This window comes from Gracilinanus agilis, chromosome 3 (genome assembly GCF_016433145.1).
Source record: "Gracilinanus agilis isolate LMUSP501 chromosome 3, AgileGrace, whole genome shotgun sequence".
NCBI classification, from domain to species: Eukaryota; Metazoa; Chordata; class Mammalia; order Didelphimorphia; family Didelphidae; genus Gracilinanus; species Gracilinanus agilis.
This window is the reverse complement of record NC_058132.1, coordinates 502,407,066-502,426,922: the sequence shown is the minus strand read 5'-3', so window position 1 is coordinate 502,426,922 and position 19,857 is coordinate 502,407,066. Positions and strand designations below refer to the sequence as shown.

The following is a 19,857-nucleotide window of genomic DNA, read 5'->3' as shown; positions in this document are numbered from 1 at the left end:
CTTTCTTTCTTTCTTTCTTTCTTTCTTTCTTTCTTTCTTTCTTTCTTTCTTTCTTTCTTTCTTTCTTTCTTTCTCTTTCTTCCTTTCTTCCTTTCTACCTAATCTCTCTCTATGTATCTTTGCATCTATGTATATATGTATGTATGTATCTATTTATCTTTCCCTTTCTTCCTTTTTCTCTCTCCTTCTCTCTCTCTCTCCGTGCCTATCTATCTATCTATCTATCTATCTATCTATCTATCTATCTATCTATCTATCTATCTAATTCCAGAATGCACAAGTAGAGGAAGGATTTTTTTTTAGCCCATTTGTCTTCAAAAGTGCCTATAAACAGAAGTGTGTGGCACTGTGGTACCACATGCTGATCATTTCCCAGCCAGAATCTCAGCAATTCCCACAGAAGGCTACTTAGAAAACACAATACAAGGCATAGCCCTCTATCCCAAACCAACCTGAGAACCCAAGGGGCCTTACTTTATGACATATGAGGAAGGTACTATAAGGAAATGAATGGATACTAAAACTGAGGTTAAGGACAGAAAAAGGGCTTGGTACTTCTACAGAATGACTTTCAGCTGAACTCATCAGCTACTCCTGAAGACAAAGGGAACTCTGGCTGAACTTGTGTGTGCAGCATCAGGTCTTCCTGTCACAGTGAGGAAGCCCTTGTAGACAGGGGGAAAAGAAAACTCATCACAGTCTGGTGCTTGGCATAGTGACAAGATATTGTGAATGAATTCACGGGATGTTAGGTGAGAGGCTGGATTAAAAAAAAAAGATGAAGAAGGCTTCCCTTAATGTCTCTTGCATAGAGAATGATTATTTGAAATTGAGTTCCTTCTGAATTAGAGAATTGAGGATGACTTTAGAGTTTATCCAAAACAGTCTATACCTTCCTAGAATCCTGTCTCTCCAATATTCTTGATGAATAAACTGAGTGAAGGAGCCACAATAGAAATACTGACTTCGACTTTAGGTTCTTGTCATGGTCTGGGAAATGAAAAGATCTAAAGTAATTGAGATTTGAATAGCAGTTTAGTTAAAGGAGGGACAGTTACAAAAGGCTTCTTATTGTACGAATGGAAAAAAAAAACATGGAGAGGATGTGGTATTTGTGGAGTGTTCCCAATGTGTTTGGGGAGAACTCAGACTTCTAACATCTGAGTTGATATCCCCAACTCAGCAGACAAGTGAAAGTGAGAGGTGGTTCTAAAGCTGTGGGCTTAGGACCCTGAGGGGCAGCAGAGTTGTGAGGGAACTGAGGATCTAGAGTGCAGAATTCCAAACTCCTGGTTAGTGAAAAGAGGAAGGACACTGCACAGACGTGAGGCTTGAGAAAACTTATGCTGTTCATGTATTGTTTATGTCTGTCTCTTAAGATTTTCTCTCATGTCACTTCAAAGACCATAAGAATGATCAGTACTGGATCAATGGTGCTATTGACAATATGTTGGATGTGGAGTCAGGAAGATTCAAGTCCAAATCCTGTTTACTACCTTTCTGACCATAGGCAAGTCACTTAATCTCTGCCTGCCTCAGTTTCCTCTGTGTTAAATGGGCATAGTAACGACTACCTTAAAGAGTTGTTAGAAGCTTACATGAGATAACATACACAAAGTATTTTAGGAAACCTTAAAAAACTAACTAAATGCTAGCTCAAAAAAATAAAATGATTGGTACCTTAATGCTGAAAGGAAAGATAAGAAGTAATGGGTGGGAGTTGGGGGAGCGGAACAAAGGAGTAGAGAGATAGATGCATAGACCTGTGGACAGCCTCTAAATGACTCTGATGGTGGGAGTAACTGAAACAGAATAAGGGCTTATATTTGAGGGATAATGTGGGGTAACATAATATTCCCTCATTTGATTACAAGAAGAAAAAAATGAGCCACTAAGTGAGGATGGTCTAAATCTATAGATGAGCAAATGTATAGCTTCTCTTTTTTAAACACAACCTGAACTGTAGTTATTTATAGAACGTGGCTGCAACTTCCAACCTATTTCCCATTTGGTCACACTTAACCAATTTGGCCACGAGGAAGCTGGAGGTTTGGGGCACATTCTCATGGAACAGACAGGAAATTATATGAGAGGTCACCTTGGTAACTGTCAATCTGCTAATCACTTTCATAGAACTCAGATTCTCCCAGAGAGCCCCCCAAACTACAGGCAGTACAGAAAATATTCCTTTTGAGCTTAGCAACAAGAGACTCAGATCTATTTGAAGAATCAGTGGAAAGTAATCCCTCTATGTTAAAAAACACATATACATCTACATACACATATACACATATACATACCTATGTATACACATATATACATATATATGCATATATATAATATACATATATAATCATCAAGACCATGACCTGGAGAAGAATGGCAACATCAATGGGAACCTTGGACAAAAAGGACACAACTCCAATTGGGTAGACTGAGTTTCATTTGAGAGCATACTGCGTACCCAACCTGGGCATCTTGTCCTCATTTCCCACATGTCAGAAGATGGGTTGTAGCCTGAGCTACTCCAAATTCAATCTATGCTGGCAGAGGGGGATATTCTGCAGATTAACAAAGAGCCTTGGACCAAAGCCATGTAAAGCAGTCATCAGACTTTACAGTATTCCTGAGTAACCTATTTCTCTTTTAGGAAGTGGAACATTGAGGTCAAGTTGCCCTTATTTCTAGTTAGACAAACAACAATAGCAAAAAAAGAAGCCCTGCTCAAGGTATGACTTTACCTCCACGTAGAGGAGAGGGAAAATTCCAATCTTATCTCCCAGCATTCCTTCTGCCCAGTTATCATCGACTCTCCTGATGACAGTCAAGATTTCATCCTAAAACAGGTAGGATCCAAATAGGTACATACATTCATAGAGAGACACACAGAGACAGACATACAAATAAAAGGGGGAAAAAAGAAAGGGTTGGGTTAGTTTTGCTTAATCAGAAATCAGATTTTGTGCTGTCATTCAGTAATTATACAATCAGCTATGTGAAACAAGGAAGAAAAAACTCCTGGACAACTTAACTTTATATATGCCCATCTGAGTGCTGACCAATCTTTTTCTTCATGTGCTCATTGTTCTGAGATTGTTTTTTTTTTTTTTTTAACAGAAAAGCATATATTAGTTTGTATCATGGTGCTGGCAAGTCAGTGTTTAAAATCAGTCCCCAGTTTACATTCAATGAATTGAAAACTTTTTTCCACTCTGAAAAAAAGTAGTCAGCTAAGCATAAAGCATTTTAAGTTTTCTAGTTACAAACAAAGAAGAAAACAATCTGGTCCAACACCCTTTGTTTAAAGTCACTCGTACAAAATGCGTTAAATAACCCTCAAGTTCTTTAGAGAAAGAAACAAAACCAAGTTAGAAATGAACAAAGTGGAAACAGATGGGGAGAAAAATTAAGAGGTATGAGGCAAAGAGGAAAGATGAGCCCATGAGCTTTTCATGAGAGGATGGAAAACAGAGTCAAAGAAGAGAGGATGAACAGAAGGACTGCTACCTATATCACATATTCAAATTTTCATTTTCTGCAGAAGAGAAGGTTTTCATGGCAGCAGGGACCAGGTCAGGTGAAGGGGCAGACAGAAGCAGGTGTTAAATGAGTGGAGAGGAAGAAAGGAGTTGATGGAGACAGAAAGATAAAGAAAATACAAAAAAAGAGAGATGCAAAGAAATGGAATAGGAATCAATTCAAAGAGAAACAGATACATGAAAACTTTCATGATTCTCTCAATGCCTATCCACCTTCCTAATTATTTTGTATATGTTTATACCATAGACCTATATCCCTTGAAGCTGGAACAGTATTTTACATGTTACAGACATTTAAATGTTTGTTGATAGATTGATAAATACATATTTCTTGCTTCAGTAGAATGTAAGTTCCTTAAGAGCAAAGGGTTTCCTTTCTCCCTCTCTCTCTCTTCCTTCCATCCCTCCCTATTTCCTTTCTTCCCTCCTTCCCCTTCCTTTCTTTATTCTTTCCTTCCTTCTTTCCCTCTCTTCCTTCCCACCTCCTTCCATCTTTCCCTCCCTCCCTCCTTCCTTCTGTCCTCCCTCCCTTCCTTCTTTCTCTACTTTCCTTCTCTCCTTCCCTCCTTTTTATCTTTTTCTTTCTTCCTTTCTTCTTTTTGCATCCTTGGCACCCAACAAAATGTTGGGCGCATAGTAGTTGCCTAAAAATGTTTGCTGATTGGTTGACATAGCCAAAAGCCATATTTAGACAATGGTGGCCAAGTAGACAGTTTATTTTTATCATGACACTGGAATCCTTTCCTTAATAACCTCTTTCCAACTACCCAGCACACTATTACTGCACCTAAGCCAGGCTAACACACATAGGTCATGTAATAAGTTTTCTTTCATCTTAAAACTTAGCCCTTCTATAGACCACTCTCATACTAGTTGCTATTACCATATTATCTACTGTGATAAACTAAAAAAAAAAACAAAACTAAGCTGCCAGGGGCTGATGATCCTCCCAGAATACTGTTTGTATTACAATACAATTTAATTTTCAATTTTCTAAAAGCCATGTCAATGGGAAAATATGATTATCTAAATACTTTAACTATGATTATCTAAATACTTTATCTCAAAGGAGTTAGCAAAGCAAGGATTTTAGGCACTCCTGTGGCAGGACCATTGGGAGATGAATTATTTTGGCAGGAGGCCCTTTCAACACGCCCCCCCTGCCCCCCAAGAGCACATCAACAGCTGTCTGCACAGAAGGCCAGAACTACACACCATTAGTCAGAAATATCTGCAGCAGAGGACAAGTGTAATGCCAGAGGGGCTGTCTCAACTGGAGTTGATCTCCAGGGTTCAGAACTCTTGGGCAGCCATCCAGGGCCTGGCAAAACAATCAGAATTGTAAGGGGAACTGCCTGGACACCTCGACATGCCTGTCAGGAAAGCAAAGACAAGGAAAAGAATGCCTAAGGATTGCTGTGGAGATGATGAAGATCAGAACATGGTTTGTCATTCTGAAATCCTCATTTCTGCTTCAGCTCTCCTAAGAGGCAGGTGGAGAAGAGAGGATCGTAATGTTCTTCTCTTCTCCCATCTCAACTCTCCTTACTTAAACATAAACACACTGAAATAAGGTCTTGATTTTAATATGCTCCCCCACATAATGGATGTTACAGGTCCCAGAAATGTCTATAGTAGGGCCGTATGAAGCATATAGCTCTGACTTCTACATAGTGTCAGTTCTCTGGCCAAAGAGCAATGTTTGTCAACTGGCATTTTCTTGCAAGATGGATGCTAATGATTTAAGGTTTTTTTTTTCTTGGAGGGAGGTAGAGAAGGAGAATCAGAGAGGAACAGAAACAGAAAGGTAGAGATTTTTCTGTTGCTTTCTCTGGGATGGAGAGGCAGGAAGAGTAGAAACATAGGGTTGAGAGGATGAAAAGGGAAAGAGAAGACGGAGGGAAAGAGGGAATGGGGAAACAGGAAGAGGGAGAATGAAGATAGAGGGAAAGAAGGGGCAGAAGGAAATAAAGGACAGAGGAGATGAGAAAGAGATGCAGAGGGGGAAAAAGACAGAGGGAATGGCAGGCTCATATTGAGAGAGAGAGAGGGGAGGGGGAGAGGACAGAGAGAGACAGAGACAGAGACAGAGAGACAAGAAAGCACAAGAAAAAAACATGGTTCTCATCACTGGGAATAATTTTGTTGTTGGTAAACATCAGAACAAAAACAAGAAGGCTGAACCTCAGTCACAGAGGATCACTAAAGCAGGTCCAGTGAATCCCTTTTATTCATTTACTTCACTAACCCCATAACAAAAAAAACATCGAAAACCTTTGTAACTGTGGTCTTTTGCTCTGGATTACAACCAGAGGGAGGCACAGAAGTCCTAGAAAGAATGTTAAAATAGGCAGACAGTATTTAATCTTTAAGACTCTTTTATGGGTCAGACCTTTAACAATGGCAAGCCATTACAAAAAGGAATTTTAGTTTGGTGTAAGGAGAAAATTTAAAAAGAAAGAAAAATGACTTAGCTGCCTTTGAGAACAAAAGCCTATGGTTTCATAGAGAGCCAGGACCAGAAATGGGAGGTCCTGGATTCAAATATGGTCTCAGACATTCCTGACTGTGTGACCCTGGGCAAGTCACTTAACCCACCCACTGCCTGGCCCTTACCACTCTTCTACCTTAGAACCAACATATAGTATCGATTCTAAAATGGAAGGTAAGGATTTAAATTTTTTTAAAAAAAGAAAGTCTACCATTTCCCTTAGCTTTGAGCTTCTTTTGTGAACCAATAAGATTGAACTGTGGCTTTTTCCCCCCTTCAGGAAAGAAAGAGACAAGACTAAAAGATTCTTCATCTTATAAAAACAAACTTTCTCTTATAAATGGTTAATGTGGTAGGAGGTCATGAGGAATGTGCAACAAAGCTCTGACCCATTCCATGGCTTGCCAACAGTCTGGTTGAAGGACTAGCTAGATGACAAGCTTATTAAATTTATGGATGGTACAAAGTTGGGAGAATAGCTAATACACTGATAGTAAGGTTTTTTAAAAGATATATTGATACATGAGAATGATAGTTTAAGCCTAACATAGTATTTAATAAGGATATATATATGTGTGTGTGTGTGTGTGTGTGTGTGTGTGTGTGTGTGTGTGTGTGTGTGTGTTTCTTACACTTTGGTTCAAAGGATCAATTTATTTACTGATTTTTAAGCAGATATTTTATTTTCCCAATTACATGTAATAACAAAGTTCAACATATATTTTGTGAGATTACAAGATCCAAATTGTCTCCCTCCTTTCCTTACCTCCCCCCTCTCAGAGATGCTAAGCAATTTGATCTGGGTTATGATGCAGCTGATTTTTAAAAAATTAATACATTATTAGACAACATTAATTATCTCTGACTAGGCATTATTCAACCCAAGAAAGATTAATATTCTCACTGAACAGAGCATTAGTCACATTGCTTCTAGTGAATCGTGTTCCTTTATAAGTATCATATTTTAAAAGAAAAGCTAAAGACAATCTCTACTCTGAATGAGCTCACAGTCTAATGGAAAAGACAACACACAAGCAAGCTATTTTTGTTGTTCATCTTTCATTTCCTTTTTTAAAAAAATCCATACTTACTGCCTGGGAATCAAAATTATGTACTGGTTCCAAGGCAGAAGAGTGGTAAGGGCTAGGCAAGAGGGGTTAAGTGGCTTGCCTGGGGTCACACAGCTAGCAAGTGTCTAAGGTCAAATTTGAATTCATGACCTCCCAGCGGTAGACTTGGCTCTCAATCTACTGAGCCATCTGGCTTCCCTCCCCCCCCCCCATCATTCATTTTCATAGAGGACCAATGACAACCCAGACTGATGTCTTGACTTGTTCATGAACTGGATTTAAGTAGAGGCAGAGTTGTGCAAAATTGTCAGCCTCACTCTCTTCCAGGGTCATCAAAATTCAGTGGCAAGACCAAAGTCAAGAAAATTGATGATGACCTGGGATACAGTATATGACCTTGGCATCTTCAATGTCTGACTAAGCTCTAAGTGCCCCATGGCCACCATAACAAATTGTTCTCCTCCGCTCACTCAACAAAGGGAAGTCAGTTGAAGAAACTGAGACCGACAGAGGCTAAATGATTTGCCCAAGGCCATGTAGCTAATAAGTTTCTGAACTGTTTGAACTCAGCTCTTCCTGTTTCCAGGCCTAGTACTCTAACCACTGAGTTATTTAGCTGCCATAATCATATTTGCAAGCAGCAGGGAGAGAATGAATGGATAGGGTGAAATTGAAGATCAGAGAAAAATAGGAATAATAGTGTACGTAAGTTTTTGTAGAAGATTTGAGGGTAAGGGATAAGGAAGCATGTAGAGAGGTTGGTCTTGGGAAGAATAAAGAAAGAAGACCTTTTTTTTATCAGGTTTTTATCAGAGATAGAACTGAAGGAAGAGAGAGTGGGTTAAGATGGCTTGGTGATTGAGAATAGGAAAAGGAAAGGAGGAAAAAAAGGATCTCTCAGAGAAGATTCTCAACATTTTAAAACTTAAATTTATTTATTTGTTACATTAAAATTCCCAGGAAACTCCCTTTTTCTCCTCCCCCATTAAAGAAGGCATCATTTGACAAAAAAGACATAAGTATATGTAAAGTCATTTCTATTTATCAGTTCTTTCTCTGGAGATGGACATACACAAATCACTCCTCAAACAATATTTCTGCTGCTGTATATAATGTTCTGCTAATTTTATTCTTCATAACTTCATGGAGGTCTTTCCATGTTTTAAAAAAATTAACCTGCTGGTCATTCTTTATTATTCCATATAATCATATACCATAATTTGTTTAGCCACTTCCCAATTGATGGGGAACTTCAATATTTTCACTGAAGTTTGGGGCAAGATCCTCAGCTGAGAGGGTAGGGAGAGAGAATATCACGGGAGTCTTGAAGAGGAATGAAAAATTTTGTTATAGCTTTTCTGTGAATCAATTGTGTGAATCAGGGCTATTGAATCACTTAAGAAGGTGGGAAGGATTACCTTGCATGGTTAAGAACCAGATGAGATTATGTGTTATGGATCTAATCAGCAAATTAAACACACTTCTCTGGCTCCAGTCAATGTACATTGGAAGCAATGGATGGTGGGAGAAACCTAGGGTTATGGATGGCAAGAAATGACTGATAGAATAAGGGATTCAATTATTGAAGAGCAGGGATTGGGGAAGAGACAAGCAGGTATAATCAGGATAGGAGTGATAGCCTGGGAAAGAACTGTAGGATGGAAAGAATGAACTTAGAGTAGGAATGGTGAACAAGATCAGTGGTAGTAAGGCACTGATGAAGAAAGAATGATAAATGATTGTGGTCAGATAAAGGAATTTTGGGAGATGAGGAACATGGAAGTAAAGTACTTGTGGGTAACAGCAAAATTGAGAGTATATCACTGGGATAGAATGGAAGAATAAATGCTAGAAACTGGGTGAATGAAAGAACCAAGATTTTAGGGTATTTGAGTGAGCATCACAGTTAGGTAGAGCAATGGATAATGCACGTAGCTTGGAATCAGAAAGAAGTGAGTTCAAATCTGATTGTGTGATGCTGGTCAAGTCACTTAACCTTGTTTGCCTCAGTTTACTCATCTTTAAAATGAGCTGGAGAAGGAAATGACTATTTCAGTATCTTTGCTAAGAAAATTCCAAGTGGGGTCACAAAGAGTCGAATACAACTGAAAAATGACTGAACATCAACCATGTGTATTTTGAAGTCTCTCTCTTCCCCAACAACTTCTGTGACCTCAGGTGATTCACTTGACCTGAGTCTCAGTTTCCTCATCTGTAAAATGAAAATAATGTTTGCATTATATGCTTGGGGGGAGATAATGGGGAGGAGTTCAGCTGAACTCAATTCTCCTGACTCTAAGTGTAGTTCCCTATCTATTATAACATGCTTCTAAAAGAACAGTAAGAATCTACTATCTCAGAGTAATTATAAAATTTATTTTTTTAATTTATTTAAATTATTTAAATTTTATTTAAAATTTATTTTTTTTCTCTTGACTCTAATTTTGAGATAGTCTCTTGGTAGCTCAGGACCTAATTGTGCACAAGCACCAAACAGTACATACACCCTAACTCATAATCTATTTCTCTTTAAATGGCTCCTACTTTCCCAACCCTAAGGAAGCATTTTTAAGTGTTAACGTCATGAGCCCCAACCACCAAGGACCTAGTCAGCATTACTATATCACTAGCCCAAAACAACCGAAGCATACATACAGTCCCCTAACCTACCCAAGCCCCTGCTAAGTTTTGACCCAGAGTATCAGGTATGTCTGATAGAAAGAAAACATGTCAGCTAGATCAGGGCAAATCTAATGACCTGTAATTCTCATAGATGGCTCAGATAGATCATTGCTATTATTATGTCCATCTCTTCTGTGCTGTCCTTTTCCACTGAGTAAGCAATACTCTTTAGGTTACTTGCATCTATTGCAATGCTGGAATTTGAGATTCTCTTTTAATATTCTATCTTGTATATTTTTCAATAAGATGAACTTTCCCCTGAAAAGCCTTTAAAGACAAAAATCTCCCCAAATGAGCTGTTTTATGGGAAGAAAACTTGGTAAAATTGAAAGCACTATAGAAATAGCAGTTATTGCCTAGGTTGGCACAGGGGATAGTGTTGGACATGGATTTGGGTTCAAATCCTATTTTTGATACTTGCTAGGGATGTAACCTTAGGCTAGTCCTTTAAACTCCATGTATCTTAAGCACCTCCCTAAAATGTGCCCAATAAATCAGACTGGTTTTTGATTAGTATTGGAATGAGAAGCCCCTACACTGGGAGTTCCCATAAAAAGTCCAAGCTACAGATTTTTAACTTGTTCATCATTCATAAACTTAGAGCTAGAAGTAAAGTCATTAACAAACATTTATTAAATATGAGTTCAGCACTATGTTAGTGACTACTGAGCCCAGTCTTCTAATGTTGCAGGTGGAGAAACTAAGGCAGGTAGGGTTAAGTAACCCAGGATTATACGGTATTTGAGGCAAGATTCAATTGCATACCTTTATGACTCTTAGTCCAGTGATCATTGTTACTGATATGAATCATATTATTATCTATTTGTCTCTTCCACCCCACATCTGCCTCAGATCAGTCATAGTTGCAAAAAGTGATATCTTGACAGAGAAGCAAAGATGAATTAATATCAGAACTGTACCACTGCATAAGCCTGCTCATGGATGATTACAGAAAAACCTACATAGATTTACATGACCTGACACAAAGTGAAGTGAGTAGAACCAGGCAAACATCATACGAAGAAACAGCAAAATTATACAGCATCAATTATGAATGACTCAACTGTTCTCAGTATGCAATAATCCATGGCAATTCCAAAGGACTCAGGAGCTATCCTCCTCCAGATGGAGTCTGAAAGCAGATGCTTCCACAAAAAGATGTTTTCCCACTATATTTTCTTCATGTTGTATTGTATATATATATAAATATTAATTATAATTATATATCAATATATTATGCATGAGATACATTAATGTATTATGCATAAGATGTATTGATATATTATGTATAAGATATATTAATATATTATATATATATATATCTTCTTCCACAGGATGACCAATGAGGAAATACATTTTGCCTAAGTGCCTCTATATAACCTAGATCCATGGTAGTAAACCTATGGCACGCATGCCAGAGGGGGCACTTCTGTGGGCATGCATGCCATTGCCCCAGCACAGGGTATGCCAGAGTTTGTTACTAGAAAGCCAGAGGGACAGGGGGCTAGGCTGCTCCCCTCTCCACCTCCACAGGTGCCTGAGGACATTTCTCACATCATCCACCCCTCTAAAAGGTCTGCTATTGCTGACCTAGATCAAATTACTTGCTATTTTAGGGAGAGGGAAGGAGAGAACTTGGAACTCAAATTTTTAGAAAACGGTTGAAAATTGTATTGAAAAACATTTTTCTTAAAAAGAACAAGCCTACTCATGCTGTTTAGCATGTAATTTTAATTCTTTGCCAGTCCCCAAAGTCCCTATGGACTTTTTTCCCTTTTATTTAATGTGCATTGTGTATACAGGTTTCTGTCTTCTATTTCTACTGGGGATATTCCAGGCAGCCTGCTGGTCTTTGCTGCCACCAGACCAGGGGCATATCCCATTCCCCCAGGGGCCAGGATTCCAGAGCCATTGCTGTGGAATGCTGCTTGCCACACTCTCTCCAAGCGTCTTTTGCCAGCTGGCAGCCCACAAATCCAGATGGGGAGGGTAAGACCAAACATAGGCGAAGCACCCTCTGTGCTCCCTCAACCATCACTTTTTTTTCCTGCAATCTCCAGTACAGGAAGGCTTGACTACTGAGCAAAGACTGCTTTGTATTGGTGGATTAATAGCAGTTAATGGCTCCATTAAATACCTTGCCATGAATAGGAGGGGGTGATCAGAGGCACAATTTTATGTTATTTTCTCAACAAAAGGCAGGCGTGGGATTTTGGAAGAGAATTTTCCTTTTCCTTTTTTTCCTCTTCAACAGAGGCAAAATGCTTTTGAAAGATCTGCTTTTGACTTGCTTTCTGACAATGAGACATTTATAAGAGGAGAGCAGGTCTTGTAGCAATATGGGAGTGTGGAGGAGGCTTTCAGGCAGTGACTAACACCGAAGCATTCAGTTGACTCTAAACAAAAGAGGGCACGAGCTGGGGAGTGGAACAGGGGGGTGAAATTACTGTACCTTCAGATGGCTTCTGAAGTCATCATTTTGAGTTTCTATTCATTTATGTTTCTTGGAAATCACCTGACTTGAATGTGAAAGAATAGAGTAGAGAATGTTGAAGTGGCACTTGAACATATCTGTAAATTGTTTACCATTCATGGCTGTTTGGGGACCAATGGCAGGTAGTTTATATGTAATATCTCCATTCTGCTCATTTAAGATAGTAAAGACATGAGATATCTAAAGCTTGGTATAGCCGAAGCGCTGGGCAACTGATAATGCATTAGGGATTCTCTGAAATTTCTGGCCACTGGGATGCACTTTGCAGATCTTAAAGTCTTACATAAAAGTTCTATAATCAATATCGTGTTTTGATTTCAAGGCAGAAGAGCAGTAAGGGCTAGGCAATGGGGGTTAAGTGACTTGCCCAGGGTCACACAGCTAGGATGTGTCTGAGGACAGATCTGACCCTAAGACCTCCAACCTATAGTCCTTGCTCTCAATCTACTGAGTCACCTAGCATCTTTTATTTCTTACTCTTTGCTGAGTAACCATCTCCTCATGACCTCTAAATGTGGAACAAAGTTTAGTTCCTGGTCTTTGGCGATCTTATATTTTGTTCTCTTGCAATCTCATAGCCTCTTGGAGCTTCAAATATCACCTCTAGGTAGATAATTCCCAAGTTGATATCTCTAACTCCAACTTTACTCCAAAGGCCAACTCCTGTATCTCAGCTTGCCGGCATTTCCATTTAGATATGTCCAAAAGTCATAGCAAACACATGTCTAAAAGAGAATTTATATTATTTTCTCTAAAACCAGTTCTCCCTCTAGACTTCTGTCAGTAATACCATGATTCTTCTAGTTACTCACATTTGCAAATTTTGAGTTATTTTTGGATCGGGAAGATGAGGATAGGGTTTCAAGTGAGGGGAGGGAGGTGAGGGAGTCAGTAAATTAAAGGTTATTAAAGCTAATGGGGATACTAGCAATCTGTCTACTTGTATGAAGACAGTAAAGACCAGTTGAGATTAAGTGAATTTCCCAAGATCACAAAACTAATCAGTGGCAGAACCAAAACCTTCATCTCATATCTCCTTCTCCAAAGTTACTTCATAACTTTGCTCAGCCTCTCCCTCTCCTTCCCTCTCTCTCTCCATGTCTCTCTCTGTCTCTCTCTGTCTTTCTGTCTCTCTCTGTCTGTCTGTCTGTCTGTCTCTCTCTCTCTCAATGTCTCTCTCTCTCCATGTCTCTCTCTCTCCATGTCTCTCTCTCTCCATGTCTCTCTCTCTCTCTCTCTCTCTGTGTTTGTGTGTGTGTGTGTGTGTGTGTGTGTGTGTGTGTGTGTGTGTGTGTTTCTGTCCCTGTCTCTCTCTGTCTCTCTGTTTCTCTTGCTCTCTCTGTCTCTCTCTCTCTCACTTTTAGGATCCTGGTAATACCCTAGTCCAGGCACATGTTGATTTCTCTCTTTCTTAAAGTTCTGCAGTTCTTGTTGTTCCTACATTCATTTTGAATGACTTGTATTATTCATTTTAAAAGGCTTGTGCCCTCCAAAACAACTAAATGGTAAGCCCCCTGAGTGAAAAGTTAGTTAAATATTTTTTTAACATTCTTTTCAATCAACAACAATCCACCTTTTCTCCTTTCAATACTTCTCCAATATTGAAAGAAAAAAAAAGAAAAAAGAAAAAGAGACCCCCACTTATCAATATACACAGTTAAGCAAAATTAATTTCTGCCCTGGCTATGGTGTGTGTGTGTCTGTGTGTGTTATTGTTATTATATACATTTTTCTTCCTGGTTCTACTCCACTGTATGTTAGTTCATAAAAGTCTTCCCAGTTTTCTCAGAAGTCTTCTCCATAATTTCTTACAGCACAAAATATTCCACTATATTAATATAATACATACCTTGTTCAGCTATTCTTCAATTGATAGGTAGTTCCTTAGTTTCCAGTTTTTTGCCACCACAAAAAGAGTTACTATAAATTAGTTTACAACATTCCCTGTATCCTCAATACTAAGGGTATTGCACATGTTCAACAAAGGTTGTTTTTTTTTAACTGGTAACAATGCTCTATCATTCATCAATTAAACAGACTTCTACCTCATAAGTCATTCAATTGATTAAAAATGGTGGGGCAGAGAGAAGGAAGAAGACAACGAGTCATCCACAAACACTTCTTCTATATCTCAAATAGCTTAATCTCACCTTCTCTAATTTGGCAAAACAACACAAGTCCTTGATGCTCATAAACTCTACGGTTATTAAATGTCTCTGTTACTATTTTCTAATGCTTATTGTGTAACCATAACACGACCAGGATTGTGTTGGTGAAACACCACAGTTCCAAGCCTCTGACCTCAAAGGACTCAAAATTTGTTACCTCCTTGGACCTTGACTACACTTCAGATGAACCTACTTTTTTTCCGCCTTCACAAAGCCTTCTTCTTATAGTTTTAATAAATAAGAGGTTAGTTACATGATCATTTGTTGAGTATAATGCATTAAGATGACAGTGGCTCTCCTTGATTCCAGATGATTTCTTGGAGAAGGCAGGTATTTGTGTGATAAAAGAGGCACACTCTCAGGGTAGCCCCAAATCCAAAGCTCTACTGGTGTTTTTTCAGCGTTGCTTAGGTAACGTACTGCTACAACCACTCAGGGGATCATTGGAATTTCTCTCCCAAAGACTGTAGTTCTGGAATTCCCATCCTCTCCCTTCTATCAAGTTACACCTTCTCCAGAGGAATCACTCCTGGACACTAATTCAACAAATATTTATTGAGTGCCTAGTATGTGAAAAACCATCTTCTAGGCTCCAAGGAAGATATATAATAACTGTAAGAGACAGTCTTTGCCCTCCTAACATGCATGCCTGGTCAAGCAGGCAAATTTTATGGCAGTACAAGGGAGTCTGGGAGGGGGGTAGGAACTATATACAAATTAGGCAAGTTACAGGCATTCAGTATCATGTTACTCAATATAGCTTGGCACAGGCTTAAAGCATAACTTAAGGCTCTCTCAGACAATCCATTCCATCCTACAAACGGACTGACTCATTTGATGCTATTTTTCTTGCAGGTTCACCCTTATTTCCATCCCTAGGGCAGCTAGGTGGCAAAGTGGATAGAGTGCAGAGCCTGGAATCAAAAAGACTAATTTTCCTGGATTCAAATGCAGTCTCAGACACTTGCTAGCTGTGTGGTTTCTGGGGCAAGTCACTTAATTAATCTTGTTTGCCTCAGTTTCCTCATCTGAAAAATAAGTTGGAGAAGGAAATGGAAAATTACTCCAATATCTTTGCCAAGTAAATCCCAAATGAGGTCACAGAGAGTTGGACAAAGCTGAAAAATGCTTAACAACAACAGTCCAAGATCACTGTTATTTTTCTCAGCTTCATTGGCCAATAAACCTCAAGAAACATTTCTTTTCTGTCTAGACCCAGGGATCCCATTCATTTTAAATCAAAAGTACTCTTTTAAAGTAACTACACACAAGTCCTGACTTAAGACCACATGTAGGCTCTGCTTGGAAAGACTTTGAACTTTTTCTTCCTTTTTGAACCAAGAATTTTGTGCTGCTCCCCAGATCTCCCTTCTGTTCTCCTTTTTGCCTCTGCCTCCTCCAATTCTAAAAATTACTCTTTGTAACTCCACAACACATCACCTTTATGAGGATCTTAATTACTCATCCAGGACTATTCCTCTTTCCTACTCTCCTTCCCTGGGGTGATTCTTTGGGTCCACCAATCAGTTCTCAATCCATTTAATTTTACTATCATATCTGAGTATACTCCACCATTTTATCCCCAGGAAGAGGAAGAAAGACTTAAATGCTTAGTACAATTCTCCTCTTCCTCCTTATTTTTCTTTCCATAATTGGGTCAACAGTTAAAATTAGAGCATCTCAGAGTTGGAAGAAACCTCAGGCAGTACTGAAGCCAGCCTTTACATGAGCAAGAATCCCCTCTAGAGCACACCTACCAAGTGACTATCCATCTTATGCTTAAAACTTTTCAATAGGGGGGAAGAGAATGTTATTTCCTGAGGCTGCCCATTACAATTTCATAAAGCCTACGACTCTTCTTCAAATTTGTGAAAACAGCTTGTATGTCTCCCTAAGACACAGCCCTTAGTCATTTTGTGATCAAGTCACAAAGATGAACATAGAATTATATAAAGAGAATCAAGAAGAGGGGAGCTATAGTAAGGAAATTAGGAAATTGGAAATATATTGATTAGGTTTGATAAGCTAAGGAATTTTAGAAGGGTGTCTCTGAGACTAGAGAATGACTGAGGCAAGGAAAAATGCTGTGCATGAGCTTGGAACTTTGAAGGAAGAGTTCTAAGAGCAGTTTATGATTTTTTAAAACCAGAGCTATGATTTCACTGGGATAAGCAACTCTCAATGAGGTAACCCTCTGACAATGCAGATTCTAATTTGTAACTTTAGATTCGGAGAAGGAGTTCTTAACCTAGATTTTGGGAGGGTCAGTGATTTTTTTTTATTATTTTGATAATGGTATTTCAATATAGTTTCCTTTATAATCCTAGGCATGTATTTTATGCTTAATTACAATCATTATTCTGAGAAGGGGTTTGTTGGTTTCACCAGATTTCCAGTGGAAGCCTTGATACAAATAAAGATAAAAAACTGTTTTAGAGGGTTACCTGGGGCACTGAGAGATTAAATATTTGGGCAGTCACTAAATATATGTTAATAGCAGGATTTGAATCCAAGGCTTCCTGATTGAGGCCACCTCTGCCCATCTTATCATGCCTTTCCTCTAGGCTATGTTTAGTTAAGATGTATACAGTTCTCCAGGAGTTGTGTTATGAGGTACATACATGCTTACAACAGCAACTTGAGGTAGAGATAGTACAGGGATTGATCCCTATTTGCCGATGAGGAAACAGGAGAAGTAACTCACCTGCATTTTTACAATTATTGAAAGCTGGAAGCAGGATTTGAATTTATTTCCTTGGTGCAATAGGTGGCACATTAGATAGAGCACCAGGACTGGAGTCCAGGAGACCCAAGTTCAAATTTGGCCTCATGATTCTTACTAGCTATGTGACTCTATATAAGTCATTTAACCTTGTTTGCCTCAGTTTCCTCCTCTGTAAAATGAGTTGGGGAAGGAAATGGCAAACCATTCCAGTGTCTTTGCCAAGAAAACCCCAACTGGAGCCACAAAGAAGCCAGAGACTGAACGATAACGACTCCTAATTATCTCTAGCCCCCTTTTTTTTTCCTTAATGAAATAAGGTAATGAAGTTACCATTTTAGAATAAGGAATAGATGGATAGAGTTTTTTTTCCTCAGACCACAATAATTAGACTAGCTTTCCTGATTTAATTTCACTTTAGTTCAAGAAAATGGAAACAGCATGAGGATGAGCCCCAGTTGCCTGCTTTCCAAATCTGAGCGTATTCCAACATGCTGATTCACAAATTGTTCACATGTCAGGACCCAGGCACCCTGGCCTAGCTGAAGCATGAGGCTTTCACAATCTGCTGCTCTCTTACTAAGGCCCTGAGTGACTGGACCTGCGGTGATAACCCTGGGGGAATATATATTGGTCCAGGTGAGGAATAGCATCTGGACCCATTCCCAGCAGCTGCTTCAATGGCCCCGTTGTTTCACCACATGACATAAGCTGCGGTCTACCATTTGTCATCCTTTAAAGTCTCATGTGAAAGCAACTCCGTGATTAGTCATAATGGTTAGAAAATTCCAGTGGTCCCCGAGGAATGCTGGGATGTTAGAGATGAAGCTTAAGTAAGCTCAGTGTATCTCATTTGTTTATTCCAGTTCTTTGAATACTAGTAATCCCTATAGGGCATACAAGAGAACTTCCAGTTGACCCAGACTCTGCCCTGCTCAGACAATATCTGAAGTATCATGTTCAGCTCCGGATTACACATTTTTAGAAAGGATATTAACAAGCTCGAGCGAAACTGGATTAGTGAGGGGAGTGTAGACCCTGCCACGTGAAGATCAAATGCAGGAACCGGGGATGCACAGACTTAAAGAAAACCTGATAGCTGTTTTTAAGAAGTTGAAAGGCTTCCACATAGAAGGTGGATTAGACTTGTAATACTTGGTTTTAGAGGGTAGAAAAAGGAGTCATTTGTGAAAGTTTTCGAAAGGCAAATTTGGGCTAGATGTTAGTAAAGCATTCCTCATAATTACATCTGTTCAAAGGGGAGATTTAAGAAAGATATTGATAAACTGAAGAGTGTCAAGAGGAAGACAATCAAAATGGTGAAGAATACTGATATCAGTCCATATGAATATGGGGTGAAAGAACTAGGGATGATTAGCCTAGAGAAAAGCAGTGTGGAGATGAGGGGATTTATGGATATGGTCAGTTGTCTACAAGAATTAGAAAAGTCATCATATGAAAGACTTGGTTTTCTTGGCCCCAGAAGGCAATGGGTAGAAGTCTCTGGGGACTGAGCAAGTTCACGTTAAAACATCGATGACCATTTTTCTGATCTAGCTATCCAAGTAGTTTTGTTGTTATTTAGTCATCTTAGTTGTCTCCAAATCTTTGCGATCCCATTTTGGGCAAAGATCCTGGAGTGGTTTGCTGTTTCCTTCTCCAGCTCATTTTACAGATGAGAAAACTTGAGTCAAACAGGGTTAAGTGACTTGCCCAGAATCACAAAGCTAGCGAGTATCTGAGGACAGATTTGAATTTAATTAATTAAAAAAAGAGGCAAATTAGGCTGGATATTTGGGTTAAAAAGTTCCTAACAATCAGTGCTATCTAGCAGAGGAGTGGGATGCCTGGGTATTAGTGTATTTCCCCTCACTAAAAGCCTTTAAGCAAGCAATTCATCATTTGTTGGGGATGCTCTGAAGGGCAGGCTTGCTCAGGAACATATTAGATTAGCTGGTCAGAGAGATCTCTTCTTATTCCAAGATTTTTGTGATGTGGCCAGATGACAGAAAAGAACACCAAAGGGAGATGGAAGAAATTATAATAGATGAATGATGATTCATCTGAATAAGAATGATGACTATTGAAAAGTCAGTTGAAAACATTTGCACTACTTTAAGACACTGATTTGTTTCCTAAGTTTGCTAATAGGCCAGTTGCAAGGGATTGTCAAGCCCTTTTCAAGGCTGTTCATCTACCGGTGGTGTCCATTTGTCACTCAACTCTCACCAGTGGCTCCAAGAAACTGTAGCATGCTTCGTAGCCATACCTTGGTAAAGCTTTCTTGGCAGATTGAGGCCTCATCTCTTCAATGTTAGGGGGCTATCTACCCTAAGCACGAGAAGACTTCCCCTGGGGAAATGGGCAGATGAAAACAATTTGTTCCAATGACCATGAAGCAGGCTCTGTGAAGCACTTAGGGCATGGTCAGAAATTGAACCATCCTTTGCATCCAGGGCCATCACCAGTCATCCAGATTTTTCCATTGGAGTTTGATGACTTTGGAAGAAAGAGTGAGGCTGATGACTTTGTGCAGCTCTACCTCACTTAAATCCAATTCACTTGAAAGTCAAGCCATCCACCCTATGACATTAATGGTTCTCTTAGAAAATGAAGAGCCACCAATAAGCTCACCAGTAAATCCCTTCCCTATTTCAGCTTTAACTTTCATGCACCAAACATTTACCTTTT

At 39.2% G+C, this 19,857-nt stretch overlaps 1 protein-coding gene across 1 annotated transcript in view; it reads right to left on the bottom strand.

The window, feature by feature from the left end:
• Positions 1-19,857, bottom strand: part of SH3RF3 (SH3 domain containing ring finger 3) — a 634,709-nt gene that overhangs the window by 258,523 nt on the left and 356,329 nt on the right. The window contains exon 3 of the mRNA XM_044670492.1: positions 2,742-2,837. Coding sequence (XP_044526427.1) covers positions 2,742-2,837 — 96 coding nt within the window. The remainder of the gene's footprint in view (positions 1-2,741; positions 2,838-19,857) is intronic.